The sequence below is a fragment of the Ursus arctos genome, unplaced genomic scaffold (assembly GCF_023065955.2).
Source record: "Ursus arctos isolate Adak ecotype North America unplaced genomic scaffold, UrsArc2.0 scaffold_8, whole genome shotgun sequence".
Lineage (NCBI taxonomy): Eukaryota > Metazoa > Chordata > Mammalia > Carnivora > Ursidae > Ursus > Ursus arctos.
In genome coordinates, this window is record NW_026623100.1 from 27371761 (window position 1) to 27394311 (window position 22551).

General features: G+C 45.3%; 1 protein-coding gene and 1 long non-coding RNA gene across 6 annotated transcripts in view; one reads left to right on the top strand and one right to left on the bottom strand.

Annotated features, from left to right (window-relative positions):
* The window catches only part of PAPOLG (poly(A) polymerase gamma), a 29832-nt gene extending 28154 nt beyond the window's left edge, over positions 1–1678 (top strand). Inside the window, exons 22-23 of one of the 2 annotated variants that reach the window (XM_048222575.2) lie at positions 262–356; positions 525–1678. In XM_048222575.2, coding sequence (XP_048078532.1) covers positions 262–356; positions 525–753 — 324 coding nt within the window. In that variant the 3' untranslated portion in view covers positions 754–1678. Of the gene's footprint in view, positions 1–261 lie in introns of both variants that reach the window. The other variant, XM_044377969.3, reaches the window with a different exon arrangement.
* Positions 1–22551, bottom strand: part of LOC113245328 (uncharacterized) — a 123289-nt gene that overhangs the window by 47266 nt on the left and 53472 nt on the right. The gene's annotated exons all lie outside the window — the stretch shown is intronic.

Sequence of the window (22551 nt, forward strand, 5' to 3'; positions counted from 1 at the left end):
AAGTCCTTTTTCCTGTACATACACTCCTCCCACTTCCACCCTTATCCTGTACCTCTGCTTTTCACCTCTAACTGTATAAAAAAAAAGTCCTCTCAACAAGGAAATGTCTTATGAACATTGGAAGAAAATATCCAACACATAAGTGAGCATTTAAGAGCTTAAGGGATTTGGAGGAAAACTCAGTTTTGTGATTGATTTACTAGTTGGGACTTGATAATATATATTTGCTTTTCCTTCTTTGTTTCTATTCCTTTCTAATAGAGACTACCCAGTAAAGAACTACCAGATTCATCATCTCCGGTTCCAGCAAATAACATCCGAGTCATCAAAAATTCCATTCGACTGACCCTTAATCGGTAAAAGCAGTGCCTCCTTACTTAAGTGAATATGCAATCATTTAGTGGCATAAATGCAGCCACTCTTTAAATTAGCAGTGGCTGTCATACATAAAATAAGGTGAAAGTTTCAGTCATCGGACTAGCGACCTTGAAGTGGTTTTTGAACTCTCACACTTTGACCTGCAGATGCCGTAGCATTCTTTCACTGGTTGCTACATACACTTCTGTGAGGATCACCTGCTATCAAATTGTCAGCTACAATATTATGGCTTTGCGTTGGAGGTTTTACTGCCTTAACTTTCGATGCTTGTTTCTCTGTTGTGGGAACCAGTTCTTGGCTCTTTGGACACGGATAAAACAAGTCCTGAACTTTTTTTTTTTTTTTTTTTTTTTAAGTCTTATAATCATTGTATAGAACTGAAAAAGTTGAAAACAAAACAAAAAAAAAATTGTCTTGTAATTTTCCAAATGTTAACACATTTACTTTAGCATTGAAGCCACTTTGTGAAACCTGAGATGAATGAATGTGAGGTATCTTTTCTGCTTTCCTCATTTGTGTAGATGTACTTATTGTCTATTCTGTTGATTTAAATTATTTTTTTCCAGAATGGCACATGGAATATTTAAATTTTTATTTTTTTGTGCCTTTCTGTCCAAGTGTTGCATAGTTACCAGGGAGGATTAGTCCAGTGATTACATAAGAGTTGGGCACCATAAATTCTCTATATTTTGCCTCCCATGGAGGCCTTAGAAAATGCATCTTTATTAAGAATCAGAATATAACCAAGATACTGAAAGTCAGTATATGAATGGTGAAATTGTTACATATCCTAGCTCATGCCATTCTTGTTAGTTGACTGCTATTTTTTACTGAGGAGCAACTCATTCCAGCACCAACAATAAGATACCTTGAAGTATGGCAGACTTGTATTTTTGAGGTGTAAAATTAACTTGGCATGGTAATTCTTGACCATTACTTACCCCACAACTTCAAACAGTTTCTTCATGGACTAGGCATGCAGAAATAAGCAGTGGATTTTACTGAAATCTAAAGGCATTTTTGAATGACATTGTTACCAACCATTAATTGGCTCAGGACCTTTGTAATTTTTATTTAACTATATGAGTTGTCTTTTTTTACACTGCTTTTTTCAATGCATTTCTTAATATTTTTTAAGTTTCATGAACGCATGCTCAGTTTATTAAAATCCATAACCATGTAATTCTTCTTGTAATATGTTGATTCAGTGTTTTGTAAATGAAGTCGTATGTATTTTCAGAGTATTTTTGTATGTACTGTAAGATACCATCTTTTCAAAGAGAAAACTTTAAAACCTTTACTGTCTCTCTTTAGTCTAATTTTTTAAATATGGATTATGCTTGAATTATTCTTAAAATGAAAATGTATAGATTGCACAGCCGGGAATGCTAGTATTTATTACCTTCTTCAGCTTTCACTAGGCAATTTAGTAGGTTCTGGTAGGAAAAACACAAGTGCAGGGAAAATACTTGGTTGTGTATTTTATAGGACTCTTGGGACTCATTTAGCCCAAGGAGTAATAGTCCATACTCTTGCAAGCCCCTTACCCCTGAGTTGAAATGCTTGGAATTCTGATTGTCAGAGAGCAGTATCCTTCACCCATGCCTGTTCCCTGATCCCTAGGTTGCCAAAATGGCAATGCTAGCATTTAACTCTTACAAAGGAAATATTAGAAGAGGAGCAAGGAAAAATAATGATTGTTCCATTATTCACTTTTTACATAGCAAAAGACAAGAATGAAATCCTATAAACCAAGTTGTAGCTCGCTTTGGAAAGCTCTTTTAGCTGACTCTTTTCCTTTATTCAGATATTCTAAGATTTGTTCTATAAATACTCTTCGAGCAAAAGTAAATGATTATGAAAGGACTAAATAACGGTCACCTGACTTCAGACTTCGAAAAATTCTTAAGATTGGAGTAAATTTTATATATATGATGTTTGCATTTCTGTTTAATATCTACCTATTTTCCCCTTCGATTATCAGTCTTCAAGGTCTCTTTAAGCATTCACATGTTTACCCTCCTTTTTAAACAGATTCTTTGGAGTGACTAGTGGAGTTTTTAATAAGAAAGCTACAGGCCTAACCCCATATCCCAGTATAGTCATTTTCTCTTAAAGGTCCATTCAGCAGGGGGTTGAGATATAGCCAATGTTAGACACCTCAAGGATCTCATTCTTCAACCTGTTTGATAACTGGGGAGTTGATGAGGTGCTTTTGAGATGGTGGGTTTGGTCAGAAATGAAATGTTTCCTATCCTAAACAGTACGTAGAACTTTCAGAACAATTTCTGACCATAGTAGGAGAGCTCCATTGTATTGGTTCCAAGTAAGTAAAAGGGGAAGTTATGGTCTGGGATTGTATGTTATGTTCAGAGGCACTAAATAAATACTTGAAGTTTGAAGCTATACCTCGAAATATATTTTATAAAATCAAATAACCTCCAGTATGTAGACATATGTTCACTTTCATAAGGGTATTAATTTTTAATCTGTGTTCAGGACTGGCTCTGAAGAATAGTGTATATCAAAGGAAAATAATTGCTACTTTAAATGAGGGACTTAACTCATTTGAGGGGGTTCATGGCTTAAAACCTTGTAAAATTGGGGCAGAATGAATTTTAAAAGACTATTGGTGCTTACAATGAGTGTCTCTAAGGCAACAATCTAGTAACATTATTAAAATGCTTACTTGACTACGGTAGCAATAAAGTGAAGATGGACAGTGTCCACATGGGCTAACCTAATATTCTGTGTTCCGCAGCTTTGAAGTGGGAATTCCTAACTTGGGGATCATGGGCCTTTGCGAGGAATCCTTTGCAAATGTATATAGAAATTTTTGTTTATATGCATTTTTCGGGGGAGGGGAGATTCATAAATTTCATTAGCTTTTCAAAGTGGTTCATGGCCCTTTAAAAAAAGGGGGGGGTTATGAGGCATTGTTAGGAACCACAGCTTTGCAAGATTGAATAATCCCAGACTCTTTGAGGTTTTTTCCATTAAGATTTTTCTGTTGTACATTTCTTTTTTTTTTTTTTTTAAGATTTTATTTATTTGACAGAGATAGAGACAGCCAGCGAGAGAGGGAACACAAGCAGGGGGAGTGGGAGAGGAAGAAGCAGGCCCACAGCGGAAGAGCCTGATGTGGGGCTCGATCCCATAACGCCGGGATCACGCCCTGAGCCGAAGGCAGACGCTTAACCGCTGTGCCACCCAGGTGCCCCTCTGTTGTACATTTCTAAAAATGTACTATGGCTCTAACTAGTAAAGTGGGCTGTTGGAGGATTCTGGAACACCAAATTTCTCTCTCAAGTTTCTTTATATATTGCAGATGAACCTTAATCAGTATTTTAAAAGAAATACTATTGAATTTATAAACATCCTCATGTTTACTTAGATTCATTAACAGGGTCAAACTTTAACAAATTTCAACCTAAGATTGATCAGAGTCGAAGAGCTTAGAATGACCGTTAGAATCATTAAGGATCCTAATCCTTTGGTTTCAGTAGCATTAAAGTTTTCTCTTATTCCTTCATGTTTGTGGTTCAGAGCAGAACAGACTGAACAGACCAATAAATAGAACTTTAGTTTTAAAAAATAATGTGTGTGTTTAAATAACTACCTATTAAATCTCCCAGAGCTTAGAATTTAGGTCATGATGATAAGTGGTAAGTAGTGCAGATGATGGAAGAAAACAGGTCTCAATAAATTCCTTTGGAATTTTTTAAAAGAATTGTACAAGATCAGATCCTTCCAAATTCCCCGTTTTTTCTGGATTTTTCTGATAAAATTTTATATTTGATGTTAGTTGAATAGAAGATTATCATCAGACTTGCTACAAGGTCCAAGCTACTGCTGCATTTTAGCAAAGACTCACATTACCTTACAAAGCACCCCGGAGCTCTTTGCGGTACGTGGTGCTCCGTCACCGCGCAGGATCTTGTAAGATGAATGCTGCAGCTGCTGTTCCCTTCTAGGTAGCGGTTTGTGTAGTTCTTACTAATATTTCCTGCCTTTTATTTGGATTGTCTTCTTTCTTAGTTGTACACACAAGCCTCGCTTGTCTGGAATAAGTAATCAAATAAACTTGGCTTTGCTAAGTAGGTGTTGATGATTGATACTATTGGGGAGTAACTCAAGATACCTTAGATGTTTCTCAGACTGACAGCCAGTTTGGTCATTTACCACCCAAACTCTTCCTAGCAGCTAATGGTATCCAGTATCTGCTTAATACAAAAGCAAAGCTCATACTCAGTTTGTATCACAAACATTGAACATTGCAAGCAGTAGCATATGGTGGCATCTGCCTCGAGTACTGGGGGCAAAATCTGTCACTCTGGTCAACAAAAGGTGATCAGAATTCTCTACTAATGGCTGGACAGAGGTACATTTAGCAATCAGGCCTTGGGTACTATCTACAGAAGTACAAGTTACAGAGTAGTACATTCTTGTTAATTTAACAGTGATGTGTGTTTAGCCAATGCACGTATCTTGAGTACTCACTGAATTCACAAATAACCCGTGTCTACATCATTTAGATTATCAGCGAGCCATTCATGGCACCAATGGAAACACATTTGACATTAAGCTAATTAGCAAAGCTTCCTGTATTTATTGAGCTATGGGTAACAGAAGGGCTTCTAGAACTTTAACAGAATTATCACACTATGCTGAAATGTTTTTTGTTTCATGCTGAAATGTTTTAAAGTAAATTAGCAGGTGCTTTATGGATCCCAATGCATGAAGGTATTAAGGCAAAATAGAATTTACTGCTTTTAAAGCACGTGTTCTAAAAACTATCTTTCCAGCTATATGATCTAGCCAAACTTTTACTTACTAGTCCTCAAAATAGCATACTTCTAAAACCCTTACTTGCCAGTCTCCGATTGCTGACTTTTGGGGCCTGATGGCTGCATAAAGCCTTCTGATAAACTGGCCAGAGTAAATCACCCTACCTTCCTAACATGTTACTTTTACCTTTTAATATTTTAATTACTCCAACTTGCATACTGTTCAGTTGTTTCCCCTGAAGAGGTTGTAGGTTTGAGAGTGGTAACCTTTACCCAAGAATCTTCATGCTCAGAAGATGCTCAGGAAAAGAACAGAGCCCTGTTTGGTTGGCTGGTTTTTTTGTTTTTGAATTTGAGTAAGATTATCTAGAAGAGAGACCTGATGGAGGATTTCAATCGCAGTGGCAAACAAAACTCAGGGAAAATTTTGCAAACCTTTTCAAGTGTAATGCTTAGTAAGAAATGCATTTTATATTACAAGCCAGCACATGTATACATACATACATACATACGTGTGTGTGTATATGTATGTATGCACATATATAATTAAATTTTATACACACAAAATGCTTTCCTTACTAAGTGTGATAGAGGTTATTTTTAAGTGCTAGTGATGATTTCACTAAAGATTCGTAACCTCTCCTGAGTCAAGACCTACAGTTTGAAATACACTATATTAGATGTTCTCTCTCCGAAAGTTCATTTCGAACTTGTATCATCTTTCTTTATTCAGTCTATCTGTACTAGGATGCAAACTGTTCTAGCAAAACAGTACTGAAAGGACAGCATAAGGCATATGGGAGAAGTAGGTGAAGTACAGATACTCATTTCTCCCAAGGAAAAGTCTTACCGAAAAAAAAAAAAACTTTGTATCAATTGATAAGCAAAAATGTAGAAGCCAAAAATCAGTGAGAGTTGGGACATTTAGTTGGTATTTATTTTAGTGTTGGTCAGTTGACCTGACCTGGCTAAGGAATGTCCTCAATCCCTGGAGGGTGGACTAGGGTAAACTGAAAGACAAACATACCTTATTAGCCAAGTGTCACTCAAGTAAGGGGCATAAATTACTCATTTAGAAAATTCTATTATATGGTGCTGGGAAAAGTGGACAACTACATGCAAAAAAAAAAAAAAGAAACCAAACCACTTTCTTATGCCATACACAAAAATAAACTCAAAATGCATTAAAGGCCTAAATGTGAGACCTGAAACCATAAATCTAGAAGAAAACATAGGCAGTAATCTCTTGGACATCAGCCTTACCAGCGTTTTTCAGATGTGCTTCTTAGGCAAGAGAAACAAAAAGCAAAAATAAACTAATGGGACTATACCAAACTAAAAAGTTTTTACACAACAAAGGAAACCATCAACAAGATAAAAAGGCAACCCAAGAAATGGAAGAAGTTATTTGTAAATGATATATCTGATAAGGGGTTAATATCCAAAATATATAAAGAACTTATATATAAGTCAACACCAAAGGAAAAAAAAACAGTAATTAAAAAATGGGCAGAGGACCCCAATAGACATTTTTCGAAGGAAGACATAGATGGCCAACAGATACGTGAAAAGATGCTCAACATCACTCATCATCAGGGAAATGCAAATCAAAACCACACAGAGATACCACCTCACACCTGTCAGTATGGCTAACTGCAAAACACAAGAAACAACAAGTGTTGACAAGGATGTAGGGGAAAAGGAGTCCTTGTGCACTGTTGGTGGGAATGCAAACTGGGCAGCCACTGAAGAAAACAGTTTGGAGATTCCTCAAAAAAATTAAAATAGAACTACCATATGATCCAGTAATTCCACTACTGGACATTGACCCAAAGAAAATGAAAACTCTAGTTCAAAACAATATATGCACCCCTATGTTTACTGCAGCGTTATTTACAATAAACTATGGAAGCAACCCGAACGTCCACTGATATATATATAGATTATATATATCTCACATCTTTATCCATATATCTATCTAGATATACAGAGAGAGAGAGAGAGAGAGAGAATGGAATATTATTCAGCCATAAAAAATAATGAAATATTGCCATTCATGACAACATGGATGGAACCTAGAGGGTATTATGTTAAATGAAATAAGTCAGGCAGAGAGAGACAAATAGTGCTTGATTTCACTTAAATGTGGAATCAGAAAAACAAACAAAAAAAGCAGAAACAGACCTATAAATACGGAGAACCGGTAGTTGCCAGAGCAGAAGGGGTGTGGAGTGGGCAAAAATGGGTGAAGGGGAGTGGGAGGTCCAGGCTTCCGGTTATGGAATGAGTAAGTCGCAGAGATCAAGAGTATAACATAGGGAATACAGTTAATGGTATGGTAATGTGTGGTGACAGATGGTAGCTACACTTGGGGTACGGTGTAACATACAGACTTGTCCAACTACTATGCTGTACACCTGAAACTAATGTAACATTGTGTGTCAAACTAGACTTCAATAAAAATAAATACCTCTCTGGCAGAAAAAAACATTCTATTGTACACAGCTGTCATATAATATCCCACCATCGACCAGGAACTTAGGGATACAAGAGAACTGGGGTTAAATAGTAAAAGTATTACTATCTCCTGAGAAATTCTAGACCATTATGATGAAAGTTTAACATTTACTGCGCATTTAGGATATGCCATTTAAAATATTATGGCACTTAATCTTTACAGTGATCCTATGAGGTAGCACTGTTTATTATTTTACAAATGAGGAAACTGAGGCTTAGAGAGATTATGCGACCAGCTCCAAATGGCGTAACTATCCATTGGCAGACTCAGGTAGTATGACTCAAAGTCTAGTGTTCAACTGTCTCTCCCATTTACGAAAGAAGGTAGGTGGAGGTGTGGACCAAACTTCTGCCTCCTTGCACTCTTCCGTGGAGTCTGGAACCTTTTTTTTTTTTTTTTTTTTTTTTAAGATTTATTTGAAAGAGAGAAAAAGCAGTGGAAGGGGCAGAGGAGAGGGAGAGAGGCGCACTCCCTGCTGAGAACGGAGCCTGAGCTGCGGCTGGGTCATCCCCAGACCCTGAGATCACGACCTGAGCCAAAACCAAGAGTCAGATACTTACCCGACAGAGCCACCCAGGTGCCCAGAGTCTGGAACTTTTGAGGTTTGCCTGGCCAGCAGCAACAATGGTCATGTGTGCCAGGCTGCAGGGGGCACTGTGGCCTTCTGCAGGGAGCCCACGGCTAAGGCAGGAAAGCCCAGTTCTAGCCCCGCTCAGCCACTTCCATCTGTGTAAGTGACACTCAAGCCCACTCTGCTTTGTTTTCTCCCACCGGACCCACCTGCCCTTCAAACCCCACGGGGAAGCTGCAACACGCAAGTTTCCAACAGATCGGCAAGGTTCTACAAATGGGATGGACGGACAGATTCTCCCAGGATTACATCTGGGCAGCATTCCTTAGCCTTCAGTCTAGGCTGGAGCAGGAAGAAAATGGATCCAGGAGAACTAACAGCAAGAAAAGAAAAATGAAAATGAAGCTTTATCTGATAGGTTCCATCATAGAGGGATACTACCATTGCTCTCAGAGGTTGAGAACAATCAAGTAAACTTTTTAAAATGACACATTAATTTCAGGGAAATGAAAAAGCTAAATGAAAATGAAATGCAAGCAGAGTATAGCACATGGCTCAGTTGTGAATATTCACATGGTCATAATCGTATCAGTAGAGAATAGTGAACTAGCTCCCAGTTGTATCTACGCTGAGAAGTGGGGTGAGGGAGGGAGGAGGGGGTGGAAGAGAGTGAAATCCTCATCTTCAGGGGTAGTAAGTAGAAAATATCTCAAACTGCAAAGTCTAGAATACTGTAGGCATATGATTTAGAAACAAAAGGAGAAAAGTCTTAAAAAGTTGAAAATAACTCCCTCTGGGGAGCAGAAATCAGGCATAGGGAAGAAGAAGGAGGAGGACTTTTTTCTTTTTTAAAAGGAAGACCTACAGAACTTGTTGACTTTCTAAGCAGCATGCGGTAGGAGCCGGCGTGGGCTTTGGAACAGACAGACTTCAGCTGTGTCTCCTGCTGCGGGTGGGACCCTGGGCAAGTTGCTTAGACTCTTTGGGTTCCAGGTTACTAATGTGTGAGGTGGGCATATCAGAACCTATTTCACAGGACAGGAAGTATAGTGAAGTGGTTCAGAGACTCTGTGGTCAGACCGCCTCGGCTCAGGTTGTGCGCTCACGGACTTAACTGTGAGAAGTTGTGCAAAGTACTTCGCTTCTCTGGGCCTGTTTTCTCTTCTGAAAAAATGCGGATTATAATAAAACCTACCTCCGAGAGTTGCTAAATGGATGAGGAGAGACAATCCACAAGCTCCCGGCGCATAGTGGAGTTCAATAAAACGAAACAACAAAAAACTGTGAGGCATCAGGAGGGTTACACAGAATAGCACATCGTGCCACCGTGCGTGGCGCTGGACCCCCAATGGGCCGCCCCTTCGCCTAAAAACACATCAGAAGAACCCAGGAAGAAAGGCAGGGCTGGTCTCCCCCGCCAACGAAAGTACCAGATCTCTACCTCCCGTGCAATGATGTGGAGGTTAAGCGGTCTGCCACCAAGTCCGTGTCCGAAACTACCCCCAACAGCCGTTTTATTCGAGAAAGTGTATAAGACGCATTTAATTCTGATAGAGCTTTAGCGGCGTGCTCCTCAGTCTGCTTAGAGGGGAGCACAGGTCAGGCTGAGGGAGCCCATCAGGGCCGCCCCAGCCAGCCCGGGACGCGAGCGCCCAGCGGAGGTGACCACGCATGGGCCGCACGCGCGTCCTCCGATGTCAGATCGGACTGCGGCTGTGAACCCGGCCCGCGGGGCTCTGGAGCCGCACGCACCCCCAGCTCCCCTAACCCGATCACTCCCACCTCCCCTGGGAGCGAAAGCAGCCGGTCTAACCCAGATCCCAGGTCACTTCCTGCCAGGGCTTCTCAGCAATTCAAAGAACTTCGAAGTGCAGGTTCTTTCCACATAGATTGGTTTCTTGAAACTCACAAGAAGTCAAACACCAGAAAAGAGGGGATTTCTGAAAGCCACCCACTAGGATGGCAACCGGGACTTGGTAGTTTCAAATATTAAGAAAAGAAGAAACAATCGACGTTGATTAGGCCGTATCTAATCTCCCCGAGCACAGGAAGTGAGGGCGAGCCGGTCTGATTTGCAGGAGGCCCTGAGGTTGCACGAAGCAGCCGTTCCTCCAGCAAAGGCCCACTCACTGCCGGCAGCGACAAGACGCCCCGCTTTGCCGGCCTCCAGCTGAGCACAGCAGAGGGAAAGCACCACTAAATTCCCTGTGAGCTCTGAGCCTGGTAGCGGCAACAAGGTCACCAGGTGAAGGGGATGGGGAAGGGGGAAGGAGGGAAGAAAGGATGACAACGGTTTGACAAGGCTAAATGGATGGGGCCAGTGGGAGACAGGAGCCGGGCGGCGTTCCTGTCTCAATATTCACAGAACCCCTAATAGTCACTAGGCATCGACTTAGGCATCCGGGACACACGCAAGAGTTAAACCTTTTGTCGCTACACAGAAGGACCCCGCAGACTAGCAGGGAAGCCGGCTGCCGTCCTGGTGACACTGCGCTGTGGGAGCCCAGATGGTTTCAGGGAAGAACGACCTCGGGTGGAATGTTGCGGAGCAGTGAGGAGTTGTCCAGGCAGACAGCAAGCTCGGGGGAGGTGGGAGGGCCGCAGGAGAAAACCTCCAGCACAAAGGACGAAGGTTCTGGATGTTAGATGCTGTTGTAGGGGCGTGTGAAAGGAGTATTGGGTGCATTTTCGGGAAAAGGTATAAGGAGAAACTGAAAATGTAGGCAGAATCCTGCTACCTGGGATGGGAGGGGCAGAGGCAGGGAGATGGGTCCTGGGGGAGTAGAGTGGACCAGCAGAGTGGACAGTGTGGAACACTGACCTGGAACCCAGGAGGGAGGCCTTGTCTGGACGTCCAGATTTCACGGTGTGGCAGGGTTGTGTTTAGAAATATTGTTAAGGGGCAGCTAGCCTCGTGAGAGGGGTCCTCCTACTACAGAAACAGGGAGGGGGCGGCCCATCTGATCAGTCACCGTGGGTTAGGAACTGAGCACAGCCTGGCCCCGGGGCTCAAGCCCTCTCAAAGGGTCTGGCCATGAGCTGAGTGGCTTCCCTGGGACTGCAGCGGCTTGGCCTGGAGAGGGAGCCACTCAGAGCAAACCCAAACCCATGGCCTCCAATCACCTTTATTCGTAATAAAGTGAATGTTTTGATCTCCATCTGTCTCCTACAGACTCATGAGGGAGAGAGCGCTATTTGCTGAAACCACTGCCAAACTCTCAATATTAATGTAGGTTTTGTTGGCTGCACTTTTCCATCGCCTGCCTTCCAAGCAGGCGGTCAGGCCTGTAGGACTCCCTTTCCTGACACGTTTTTGCAGGCTGGTTGTCCGAGCTTGGGGTCCTGGGGTGGGGGCTGTGCGAACTTCATGAGGAGAGAGCGGAGATGGGAGCCTGGGTCTGAGAAGAGGGGAAATATCAGGTCCCGAGGGCTGGGGTCAGGTCTTGAGAGAAGGCAACCAACCGATCAGTGTCGTTAGGAAGGCTGGACCCCAGGCCTGGGAGCACTCACTTTGCCAAAGATCCCTCTGTTCCAAGCAGCCGGGGCTTTGGACCTGAAGGAACCGTGTGGCGGGGCCGGGGAACATCTCAGCAGTGATCAGCCAGAACCAAAGAGCAATGGCTCAGCCTAGAAGGGCCTCCTGGGAGGAGCCGATCGGGACTATCCTGGGTGGAAGGGCGGCATTCCACCATCACGGAGACCAATTTCCTGCTAGCTCAGTAGAAGGGGGGCTCCATGCAGACTGAATCTGAGTTAAACAAAGCCAAGAAGTGTGTTTCCTTCACCTCAGAGCAGGATGACCAAGATTCCCTGCTCCAACAGTGGGCATCGGAGCATAGAGACGCTGGGGGTGCTCAGGGTGGGAATTCAGCAGCGAAGCCAAGTTGTGTGGGTAAAGTCCCGACAATCTCAGACTTGGCGGTAAGTGAAGAAAATGGGGCTGAGAAGGTGCAGTCGCAAGGCCAGAGCCGCTGAAGAGGAGGCTACAGCACGAAATGCTGTGGAGGTCAGCTAGGAAGAGGATGGAAAGGTAGGCCTGTGATCTGGCATTTAGGATGACCTTAGCAGAGAGTGCTGTGGAGGTGGAAGTGAATGCAGGCAAGAAAGGTCACATTCTCAAGAAGAGCAGCAGGGGAAGGAGGAGAGACCTGGGGCCACAGATCAAGGTGGAGGAAAGGCTTATTTTTAACTCGGGAGATTTCTGAATCTGCCCTCTGGTTGAGGGGAAGGAGCCAATGGAACACGAGTAGAGCTAGATGGAGGACAGGAGCGTTTGCACATGTTGAGAACTCGCTCAGGCAGGGAGAAGGAACGTGGGAAGGAGTGGGGAAGTCGTGGTAGGAGTTTCTGAGATGGTTTCCCGGTGACCTTGGCCTCCTGGTACGCGCGCCCTCGTGTCACCTCCTCCCCTTAAATGGGGGCTGGACTTGTTGACTCACTTCCAACACACAGAATGCTATAGAGGTGATGGTTTGCCCCTTGTGATATCAGGTTATAAAAAGGCTGTGGCCTCTGTCTTGGGCCCTCTTGTCTTGCTCTCCCTCGGATCATGTCTCCCAGGGGCATCAGCTGCCGGCTTAGGCAGCCCTCTGTCGGGGCCCACAGCGGTGACCTGAGAAGAGGATCCTTCGGCCCAGGCAAGCCTCGAGGCGACTGCAGCCCCAGCCAATCACTTGATCGCAATCTTACGAGAAACCCTGAAGGAGAGGCAGCCAAGTAAACCACAGCCAGAGTCCACAAACCGTAAGATAATAAATGTTACTCTAAGCCACGAAGTTTTGAGTGCAGCATAGATAACTAACAAGAAGTAGACTGGTTGGTGTGCAGGGAGGACAAGCATCTGAGGGAGCATGTACCCAAAAGCCTTCCCTTTTCCGTGCTGAGAACAAGCTGACAAGAGGAACAAACGTTTGGCACGGCCACAGCGGAAGATGGGAAACTCCGCTAAGGCTGTGTGCAAGGATGGACCACTACTCTTAAGAGCCCGACTGAGACCGGGGACAGCAGAGTCGAGGCTACTGCGATGGGCAGTTAAGGAACTGCTGCCCGGCTACCTGCCCGCCCTGAAATAGAAGAGAAATGACCAGGACTGGGAGTTCATAAGAGGATGGAGTAGAAAGCCGAAGAGGCGAATTAGTTGACGATGCTAGCAAGAGCAGGGCTGCAGTGAAGGAACCACAGGAGCGGGGCAGGGACAAGAGGTGGTTGGAAGGTCATGATTAGACGGGCAGAAAATGGCAGTCTCGATGAAGCTGATGAGCTGATCGATAGGGTAAAGAGTTAGAAAACCGAAAGGCCCCGGGCCCGGGTTCAGAGGGGAGCAGTTCTAGGTAACCCGATGACTCAGGATGTACTCATGTGCACAGGCCTGTAAAATGGAGTGCCCTTGGGCTCCCATCCGACTCGAACCAATCTGAGCTCCCTCCATCCCGTCCCCCTGCACGCCATGCTTCCCCCACAAAGGACGCCTATGGTTCTGCTCTTGCCATGTCTGCCTGGATAGCCCTCCGTTCCACCCCCACTCCTCCCCCCAACATATCCCTTCTATTTTTCCCCAATGCATTGCTTTTCAGCTCTCAAGCTCCAGCTCATTCTCTGCTTCCTTAGTGATATTCCTCACCAATATCTCCAGTCTGAGCTAACACCTCCCTACCCCCGCCCCGCGTTGCACCCGTTACAGCCCTACGGTTTGGCATACGTTGTTCTCCGGTGGATGCGGTTTTCAGTTTTCTCCACTGGAAAGTACATCCTTGGAGGGTAGAAAGCGTGAGCAGGATCTTGAAGTCACTGATGCTCTTAGCGGAGTGGCTGATTCACAGCCCGCGCTCAGCTCTGAACTGCAATAATAAGGCTGAAGACCCTGAGCAGACAGACGGCCCGAGGAGCTCGGAGATCAAAAAGGCAGTGGGAGGCAGCTACCATCCACTGTGCACTCTATCTGCCAACACTCCCAACCACGGTGCAGGGTCGGCCTTCCACAGTCTGGGGAACGCCGGTCAAAGGTTCAGACACTTGTCTGTGACTTGGGTCTTCACTCCTCCCTAGGCCACCAACCAGTCTCCAGACTAAGCTCCATGATTATGCTGATGACCCCCAGATTTAATCCTGCAGCCAGACCGTTCCTAGGCTGAACTCGAGACACAACTCGAAACTGCCTAGGCACCGTCCCTACCGGACTTCTTAATCTTCCACAGCCAGCTCCTGATTCCTCCCAAAATGTGTTGGCCCCACGGTTGTCTTCATCCTGGTAAACGGTGACTCCCCTCTACCAGTGAGGACCTAAAAGCTGACTCCGCTCTCTCACACACCCATACCCAGCTATCCCATTGGCACCTGTCAGCTCCACCACCAAAGGATGTCTGAATTCCACCACCCACTCCTGCTTGCAGCCCCTGCCGGCGGCCCCCAGCACCACCCCCCGGATCACCGCCGAGAGCTCCTGCCTACCCCCTGCTTCCACACCTGTGCCGTTCGGCCTCTTCTCAACACAGCGGCAGAGAGGATCGTGCCCAGTGTAAATCCAACCACTTCACCCTTCTGCTTAAAACCTTCCAGCAGTGCTCCCCATCTGAGGAAAAGCACGAGTGCCCATGGGCCCTGCATGATCTGGCCTCCTGTCAGTCGCTGCTCTGATTGTTAAAATAGCTTTTTCAGATTTCACTCACATAGATACAGTTTACGTAATATGTACCATTGTGTGGCTTGCAGCATATTCACGGAGCTGTGCAGCCGTCCTCTCGGTGAATTGTGGAGCACTTTCATCATTTCAAAGAGAACTCCTGCTTCCAGGTACCTCAGTCCCCCTCCCCCTGCCTTGGCACCCTGCTTTGTCTCTGAGGATTTGCTGTGATATTCCTGTAAGCCAGTCTGACTTTATCTCCTACTCCTGCCCCCACATCCCCAGACACCTCCTCCCTCTTCCTCCCCCCCCCACATGAACACTCCCAGCACACTCTTTTCTCAGGGCCTTTGCACGGCAGCTCCCGCACCTAAAAGCCACATTCTGCTGATCTCTGCACAGCCACACCTTCCCCTCTACAGGTCTCTGCTCAAGTGCCACCTCAACAGGGAAGCCTCCCCCTGACCTCCACACCAAACAGCCCCCCCACCATTCCTATAGCCCTCACACTCAATTTTTTCCATGTCACTAATCATTATATATAATATAATCATTATATATAATATATATCATAATTACATATATCACATTTTTGATATATATACTTTTAAATTATGTCCCCCTGACCTGACACCCATGGAATAAAAATTCCGGAGGCAGGGATGTTACAACTTTTGCACCCTTAGGGCCTTGAGCAGCGTGGGAAATATACTCTATAAATACTGTCCAATGAATGGCAGAAATAGGATTTGAACAGGAGTCGTCCAGACTTCGAAATCTATACCCTTAAACATTATACTCTGCAGATCTTAGAGAACGGGAAGGCTCCGAACAGGCGGACAAGGCAGAAAGGTCTACCGCACACGTCAGTGTGGTGGATGCTGAGGGACGTGGCCCAGCTCCCCCGTCACGACGCTGTGTGTGTTACCCCAGCTGCTGGGGATGTTGGCAGCCAGCAGCCCACAGCTGCATCTTCCGGGCTCGCCGTGGCCTAAAGAGACCGCCTCACCCAAGACCACTTCCCCTTTCCAGCTCAGCCCGTACCGATGGTCAAGGTAGGGGTTAGAGCCTGCCCAGAGCTCCATTTTTAAAGGGCCATCCTGTATGATCCAGGATTTCCACTACTGGGTATTCGCCCAAAGTCAACTAAAACACTAATTTGAAAAGATATATACACCCTTATGTTTATTGCAGCATGATTTCGAATAGCCAAGATATGGGAGCAACCCAAGTTTCCATCGATGGATGAACAACAGATAGAGAAGATGTGATAGATATATTATATAACAGACTATTACTCCGACATAAAAAAACAGTGAGATCTTGCCATTTGTGACAACACGGGTGGACCTAGAGGTTATTATGCTAAGTGAAATAAGTCAAATACCACACGATTTCATTCATATGTGGAATTTAAGAAACAAAAGAGAAAAAGAGAAAAACCAGAGAACTGGTGGGTGGGGGGATGGGTGAAACACGGAATTTAAGAGTATATTTATCAGGCGCCTGGGTGGCTCAGTTGGTTAAGCCTCTAACCCTTGATTTTGGCTCAGGTCATGATCTCAGGGTTGTGAGATCAAGCCCCTCACAGGGCTCTGCACTGGGCGTGGAGCCTGTTTAAGATTCTCTCTCTCCCTCTCTCTCTGCCCCTCCCTCCCCCCCAAAAAACAGAGTATACTTTTCATGATGAGCACTGACTAATGTATAGAATTGCTGAACTATTATATTGTACATCTGAAATTAATACTGTATGTTAAAAACTTTTTTAAATGTGAGCTATCCTTACAATGGAATGTTAGTCAGCCTTAAAAAGGAATGAAATTTTGATACATACTACAACATGGATAAACCTTGAAAACCTTTTGTTAAGTGAAATAAACCAGACACAAAAGGAAAAAAAATAATAAAAAAGAAAGGCCATCCTAGCTTCAGAGCTCCTTGTGGTATCGGCTGAAGCCCTTGTTGTGACAGCATCAAAGTTCAACTTTCCCCAGTGTCCATCCTGCTTCCTTCCCTCCCCCCACAGGTGTCAATCTTGAGAGCACTCCCCAGTAAGCTTTGGGCACACCAGTCTCATAGAGCCAGCTTCCTGGGGAGCTCAGCCTGTGATGCTCAGAGCAAATCTTCCAACGACTTTTTTGAAAGGCAGAAGGATCTTTGGGAAATTGGACACAGAACAAATTCGCTGTGCCTCTCAAAGCCACACCACAACCAGATGAACCAATCCTACCTGTATTTTATCTACATGAACCCGGCTGTCCTCATATCCTTTTTACCAAAATAACATGGAAAGGAAGAGAATGTGGTATGCACAGCCCATGATTCCCCCCACAGCCCTGGAGTGTCCCTCACGTGAAAAATAGCCCCATCTTGGTCAAGCAGACCTGAGCTCAGTCTGTCTGTGCTGTGACCTCACTCTGCTGAGCCAAGTGTACAATGACTCATAAGTCATCAGGCTCAATCAAAATTTCCTCTGGGCTACGTACCCCGCCCCCACCCCAAGGCCAGTGGTTATCTCCACCTCCCCCTTCTGGAGCATGGCTGCTGAGTGGGAGAGAAGTGGGAAGGGGGAAACATGTCATTCAAGACATGACAACCCCAAGGGGGCAGCAATATCCCTGCCTGCAGTCTAAAGAGGAATAGGCAAAAACTATTAGAATCATACTTGCCCATCAGCCTTTTAGTTGAATAAGAAATTAGGGGGAGGGGCACCTGGGTGGCTCAGTCAGTTAAGTGTCTGGCTTCTGCTCAGGTCACCATCCCAGGGTCCTGGGATTGAGTCCCACATCAGGCTCCCTGCTTGGGGGGGAGCCTGCTTCTCCCTCTCTCCCCACCCCCCGTGCTTGTGTTCCCTCTTGCTATCTCTCAAATAAATAAAATCTTTCAAAAATTAATTAATTAATTAATTAGGGGGATGCCTGGCTGGCTCAGTCGGTAGAGCGTGCAACTCTTGATCTCGGGGTTGTAAGTTTGAGCACCACACTGGGTGTAGAGATTGCTTTACAAAAATTTTTAGGGGCGCCTGGGTGGCTCACTGGGTTAAGTGTCTACTTTCGGCTCAGATCACGATCTCGGGGTCCTGGGATCGAGTCCCACATCACTCCCTGCTCAGCAGGGAGCCTGCTTCTCCCTCTCCCTCTATTCCTCCCCCTGCTCCTGCTCGCTCACGTATGTTCTCTAATAAATTTTAAAAATAAAATGAAATAAATTTTAAAATAAAAATCTAAAAGAAAAAAAAAGAAATTAGAGGTGCCTGGCTGTCAGTAGAGCATGCAACTCTTGATCTCAGGGTTGTGAGTTCAAGCCCCACGTTGAGTGTAGATATCACTTAAAAATAAAATGAATGAATGAAAAGAAAAAAAGAAAAGAAAAGGGAGAATGAGAGAAAGAGAAAGAAAGAAAGAAGAAAGGGAGAAAGAAAAGAGAAAGAAAAGAAATTAGCGGGTGGGACCCTCCCTAGTGTGAAAGCAGCTTGAGGGCAGGTACCAATGTCCTATGTGGTAGTAAAGGTCAGGGCCCACAGAGAGGCAGTGCCAAGCTCCGTTTCTGAGCACTTCACGTACACTCACTAGTTTCACCCACATAACACCACTGCGAGGGGGGTACATCACCACCCCCACTCTGCACCTGAGGAGACCCAGGTGCAGAAAACTTGAGAAAGGGTATGAAACTGGCTAGGGCCACACAGTTCCACGGGGGTTTAGCCAGTGTCCCAAACGGCTGGTGAGTGTAATTCAGGGCTGCAGGCAGCGCCCAGGGCTCCACGGGTTACACGGGCGTAGCCCTTGCTCCCAGCTGACCACGTACCCCCTCGGGGGGGGGGGGGTGAGTGAACCTGGCGGCAGAGAACACAGTGAAGAATGGCAGAGGCTTCTCTCAAAGCCCCCCCTTCTGCCCGCTGTCCAGGGGGCCACTGGCATCTCCCCCTGGTTCGATTCATGGTGTCTGCTTTCTCTTCGATGCATTCATTCTTTCCAGATTTTTTACTTTCTTTCCATTTGCTCACAAGGGAAGGCCTGCTGGGGCGGAAACATCACGCATGAGTTACAGGAGCATGATGGGTGCTGGGGCGCCGAGGAAGCCGTGAGTGTGGTGGCTGTATTGTGGTTCCCGAGCTTCCTCCAAGCAAGATCTGATCTCACATTACGCCCAGCAGGGCTGATGGAGACATTCATCACTTCCTCCCTCAACAGAAGGTGCTAATAAAAGAAACTTTTCCTCTCATGGGCCAGTTGGCCCCTGTATTGATTAGAGCAAGAGCTCTACGGACTCCGGTTATGGACTTGTCCTTCCAGAGTATGTCTGTGTCCTTAGACCTCCAAGCCGCGGCCCCTCCCAACACACGCACAGGCACTTGGCTGTGTTTTCCCCTGGGCACCTCTGAGCAGCGTTGCTTATTCCTGACTTATCCTCCTTGACCAAAAAGCAAGGCGATCCCTGAGGTTCCAGATTTTGGAGACAGGAGACTGTTTAGGTTTAGACCAATGTTGCTCAAGCTGTTTTCTCGATCACTCCCTAAGGAGCCTTGTCCAATGTTGTTTTCCCCTAATCACCCTTCTCCCCATGACATTATATATATCAGTATATCTCAGCTATTACAACGGTTTGTGTCCCTAAGTTTTTTTCCACATAACTCCGCCCTGTCAAGAAACAATTTTCACCTCCTTGGGAGCAATGCCACCTGTTGAGAATACATGGGCTAGAATGAGCAACTGAGTTCCCCAGGCTGGCACTCTCTTCCTTTGGGTGGTGACTTGACACCCTGCCCCAACACCGAACGTCTTGCTCATGCTAATATATAAACTTCCATCTACCTCTCACGGTCAAAACGTAAGCCTAAAGCCACTTCTCTCCCAGGTAATAATTACCCAAGAGAAACGAGCACCTATGTTCACCAAAAGAGCAGTACAAGAACATCTGTAGCAGATTTATTCATAATAGCTAACAACTAGAAACAATCTAAGTGATCTTCGATAAAAGAATAAATAACTGGGGCGCCTGGGGGGCTCAGTCGTTAAGCGTCTGCCTTCGGCTCAGGGCGTGATCCCAGAGTCCAGGGATCGAGCCCCACATCGGGCTCCTCCGCTGGGGTCCTGCTTCTTCCTCTCCCACTCCCCCTGCTTGTGTTCCCTCTCTCGCTGGCTGTCTCTGTCAAATAAATAAATGAAATCTTAAAAAAAAAAAAATAACTAAATAACGACACATTCACACAATGGAACACTACCAGCAATAAAAAGGAATAAACTACTGCTACATAGAACACAGATAAATTGCAAAGACATAATGCGAGTGAAAGGAAAACAGACACCAAAGAGCACATACGGTTTGGTTCCATACCTATGAGGTTCAAGAAAGGCAGACGAGCCCGCAGTGATGGTCAGAACAGCATGTACTGCTGGGGAGCCTCCGAGGGAGATTTCCTCCCTTCATCTGATTGTTACACAGGTGTATACAGGTGCAAATGTGACTACTGACATAACAATTCTAGCTCTACACTTAAGATTCGTACACTTAACTCTATGTAAATTATATCTTAAAATTTTAAACACGTCCTTGAAAACTCCTTAAGAAAAATTCAACTAGGGGGGCGCCTGGGTGGCACAGCGGTTAAGCGTCTGCCTTTGGCTCAGGGCGTGATCCTGGCGTTATGGGATCGAGCCTCACATCGGGCTCCTCCGCTAGGAGCCTGCTTCTTCCTCTCCCACTCCCCCTGCTTGTGTTCCCTCTCTCGCTGGCTGTCTCTATCTCTGTCAAATAAATAAATAAAATCTTTAAAAAAAAAAAAAAGAAAAAAAGAAAAATTCAACTAGGAGTACCTGGTTAAGATGAAGATTTCCGGGTCCCTTCCAGAAACCTAGCCTACGGGGCAGGGCTGAGAAACAGAATCTTATCCAGTCACCCCCACCCAGGTAATTCTGGTCCTGGTTGTCCTTGAAAAATGCTCTAAGAACTGTGGTCATGAGTTTCCACAGTAGATGTTTACTGACTCCAGTAGTTTCTTGGCACATGTTCCCATTCTGTAAACGTAAAGAACTTGGAGTAAATGTAAGTAATATAGCGAAAGGTTCCCTGAAAAGCGGTGAGGAGTACAACAGAAATCCACCCAGTGTCCTATAAGCTTGAATTGAACCTATGCACAGACAAACTGACCCCTAGGAATGAAGGCTGTGATGTTGGAAGCAAGGAAAAAGGCAAAGAGAGGGACACTTAGACTAAATAGTTTTGGGGGTTTTGTTATTGTTGTTGTTTTAGAGGGGGATGGAGGGGAATGGATACAGAGGGAGAGGGGAGAGAGGGAATCCCATGCAGGCTCCACACTGGATGGGCTTGATCTCATGACCCTGAGATCATGACCTGAGCAGAAAGCAAGAGTCAGACGCTTAACCGACTAAGTCACCCAGGCGCCCCTAGACTAAACATTTTTTAATTGCTACAATTGAGTACTCTAGCTCCAGCCGGCCCTGCATCGCTGCGTAGCGGAAGACAGAGATACTAGCTCCTCCTGTGTGACTTCGGGTAAATTACTTAATAACTCTGATCTTCAGTTCCTGCTCTGTAAAATGGGAATGATAGAATTTACTTCATGAGGTTGTTGTAAGGCTTAATCAAGAGAAAAAAATGTAAGGACACTGTACCATATATAGGAGAGGAAAATAATCTCTCACCTTCCGTCCTCCCTGATTTTCTGCCTGGGGTCCTGCAAATTAGACCGACAAAAAACAAAGCAACAAAAGAGACAAATAAGTTTATTAACAAGTGCATCTACAATGATGTACTTGTTAATAGAGAATACTTGTTCGTATTACTCAGCGATGAGCACCCAGGGATGAGTAACTCACAGGGGTGATTAGAACCGGGGCTTATAGAGCATCTTCACAAGAACGGAAAAAGAAAAGAGAAAGAAATTTTTAGAAATTGACAGGAAAGGAAAGACGCCTGTGAGTTTCTAGGGCAGCCAACTGTGGGAAGGCAAATATAGAAGGGAAACCAATGGAAGATAGAGGCCAGTGCTGCCTGTGATGGAGGTCCCTCTCTGGGGGCCACCTTCGGGCAGAAAGGGATCTACAACTGTCTTCAGTGATGAACATCTCTCCCTTCCAGTAAAGAGGGGAGGGGAACATTTACAAATTTTTGTCCTGCTTTTAGGCAGATAGGGAGAGGGCAGAAGACTTTTCTTGTATCTGTTTCTGTTCAATTATCTTTAGCTCGAAATAATTTTTATGCCAAAGCAGCATCTTTTGGGGGCGCCACAGTCTACTGGCATTTAGGTATCTGGCAGGTGGAGGAAGCTTTCTCCAATCTTCCCTGAAACTTAAGTTTCTGTTCGCACTAGCTTCAGCCCCTCATTCACACATTAAATATTTGTTGGGCATCTATTTTGTGCCCAACACGGGTCCAGGGACTGGGGCCAAAGGGATGAACGAGATATGGACACTCACCGTGGATGGGGTGGGTAGAACAACCAGGGAGGAGAAGCACTGGGGATACCATGCAGGCATACCCCCAGTTTCTGGGAACTAGGGAAGGCCTCTCAGAGCTCCCCCGAGCTGAGTTTAGCAGGATAGACAGAAATTGCCAGAAAGACAAGCCCCAAAAAAGGAGAAACAAAGGCCCGGGGTGAGGAGGAGATCTAGCTGTGTCAACTTTCTGGGTTCTCCTTCATGGGGGACACTAACTT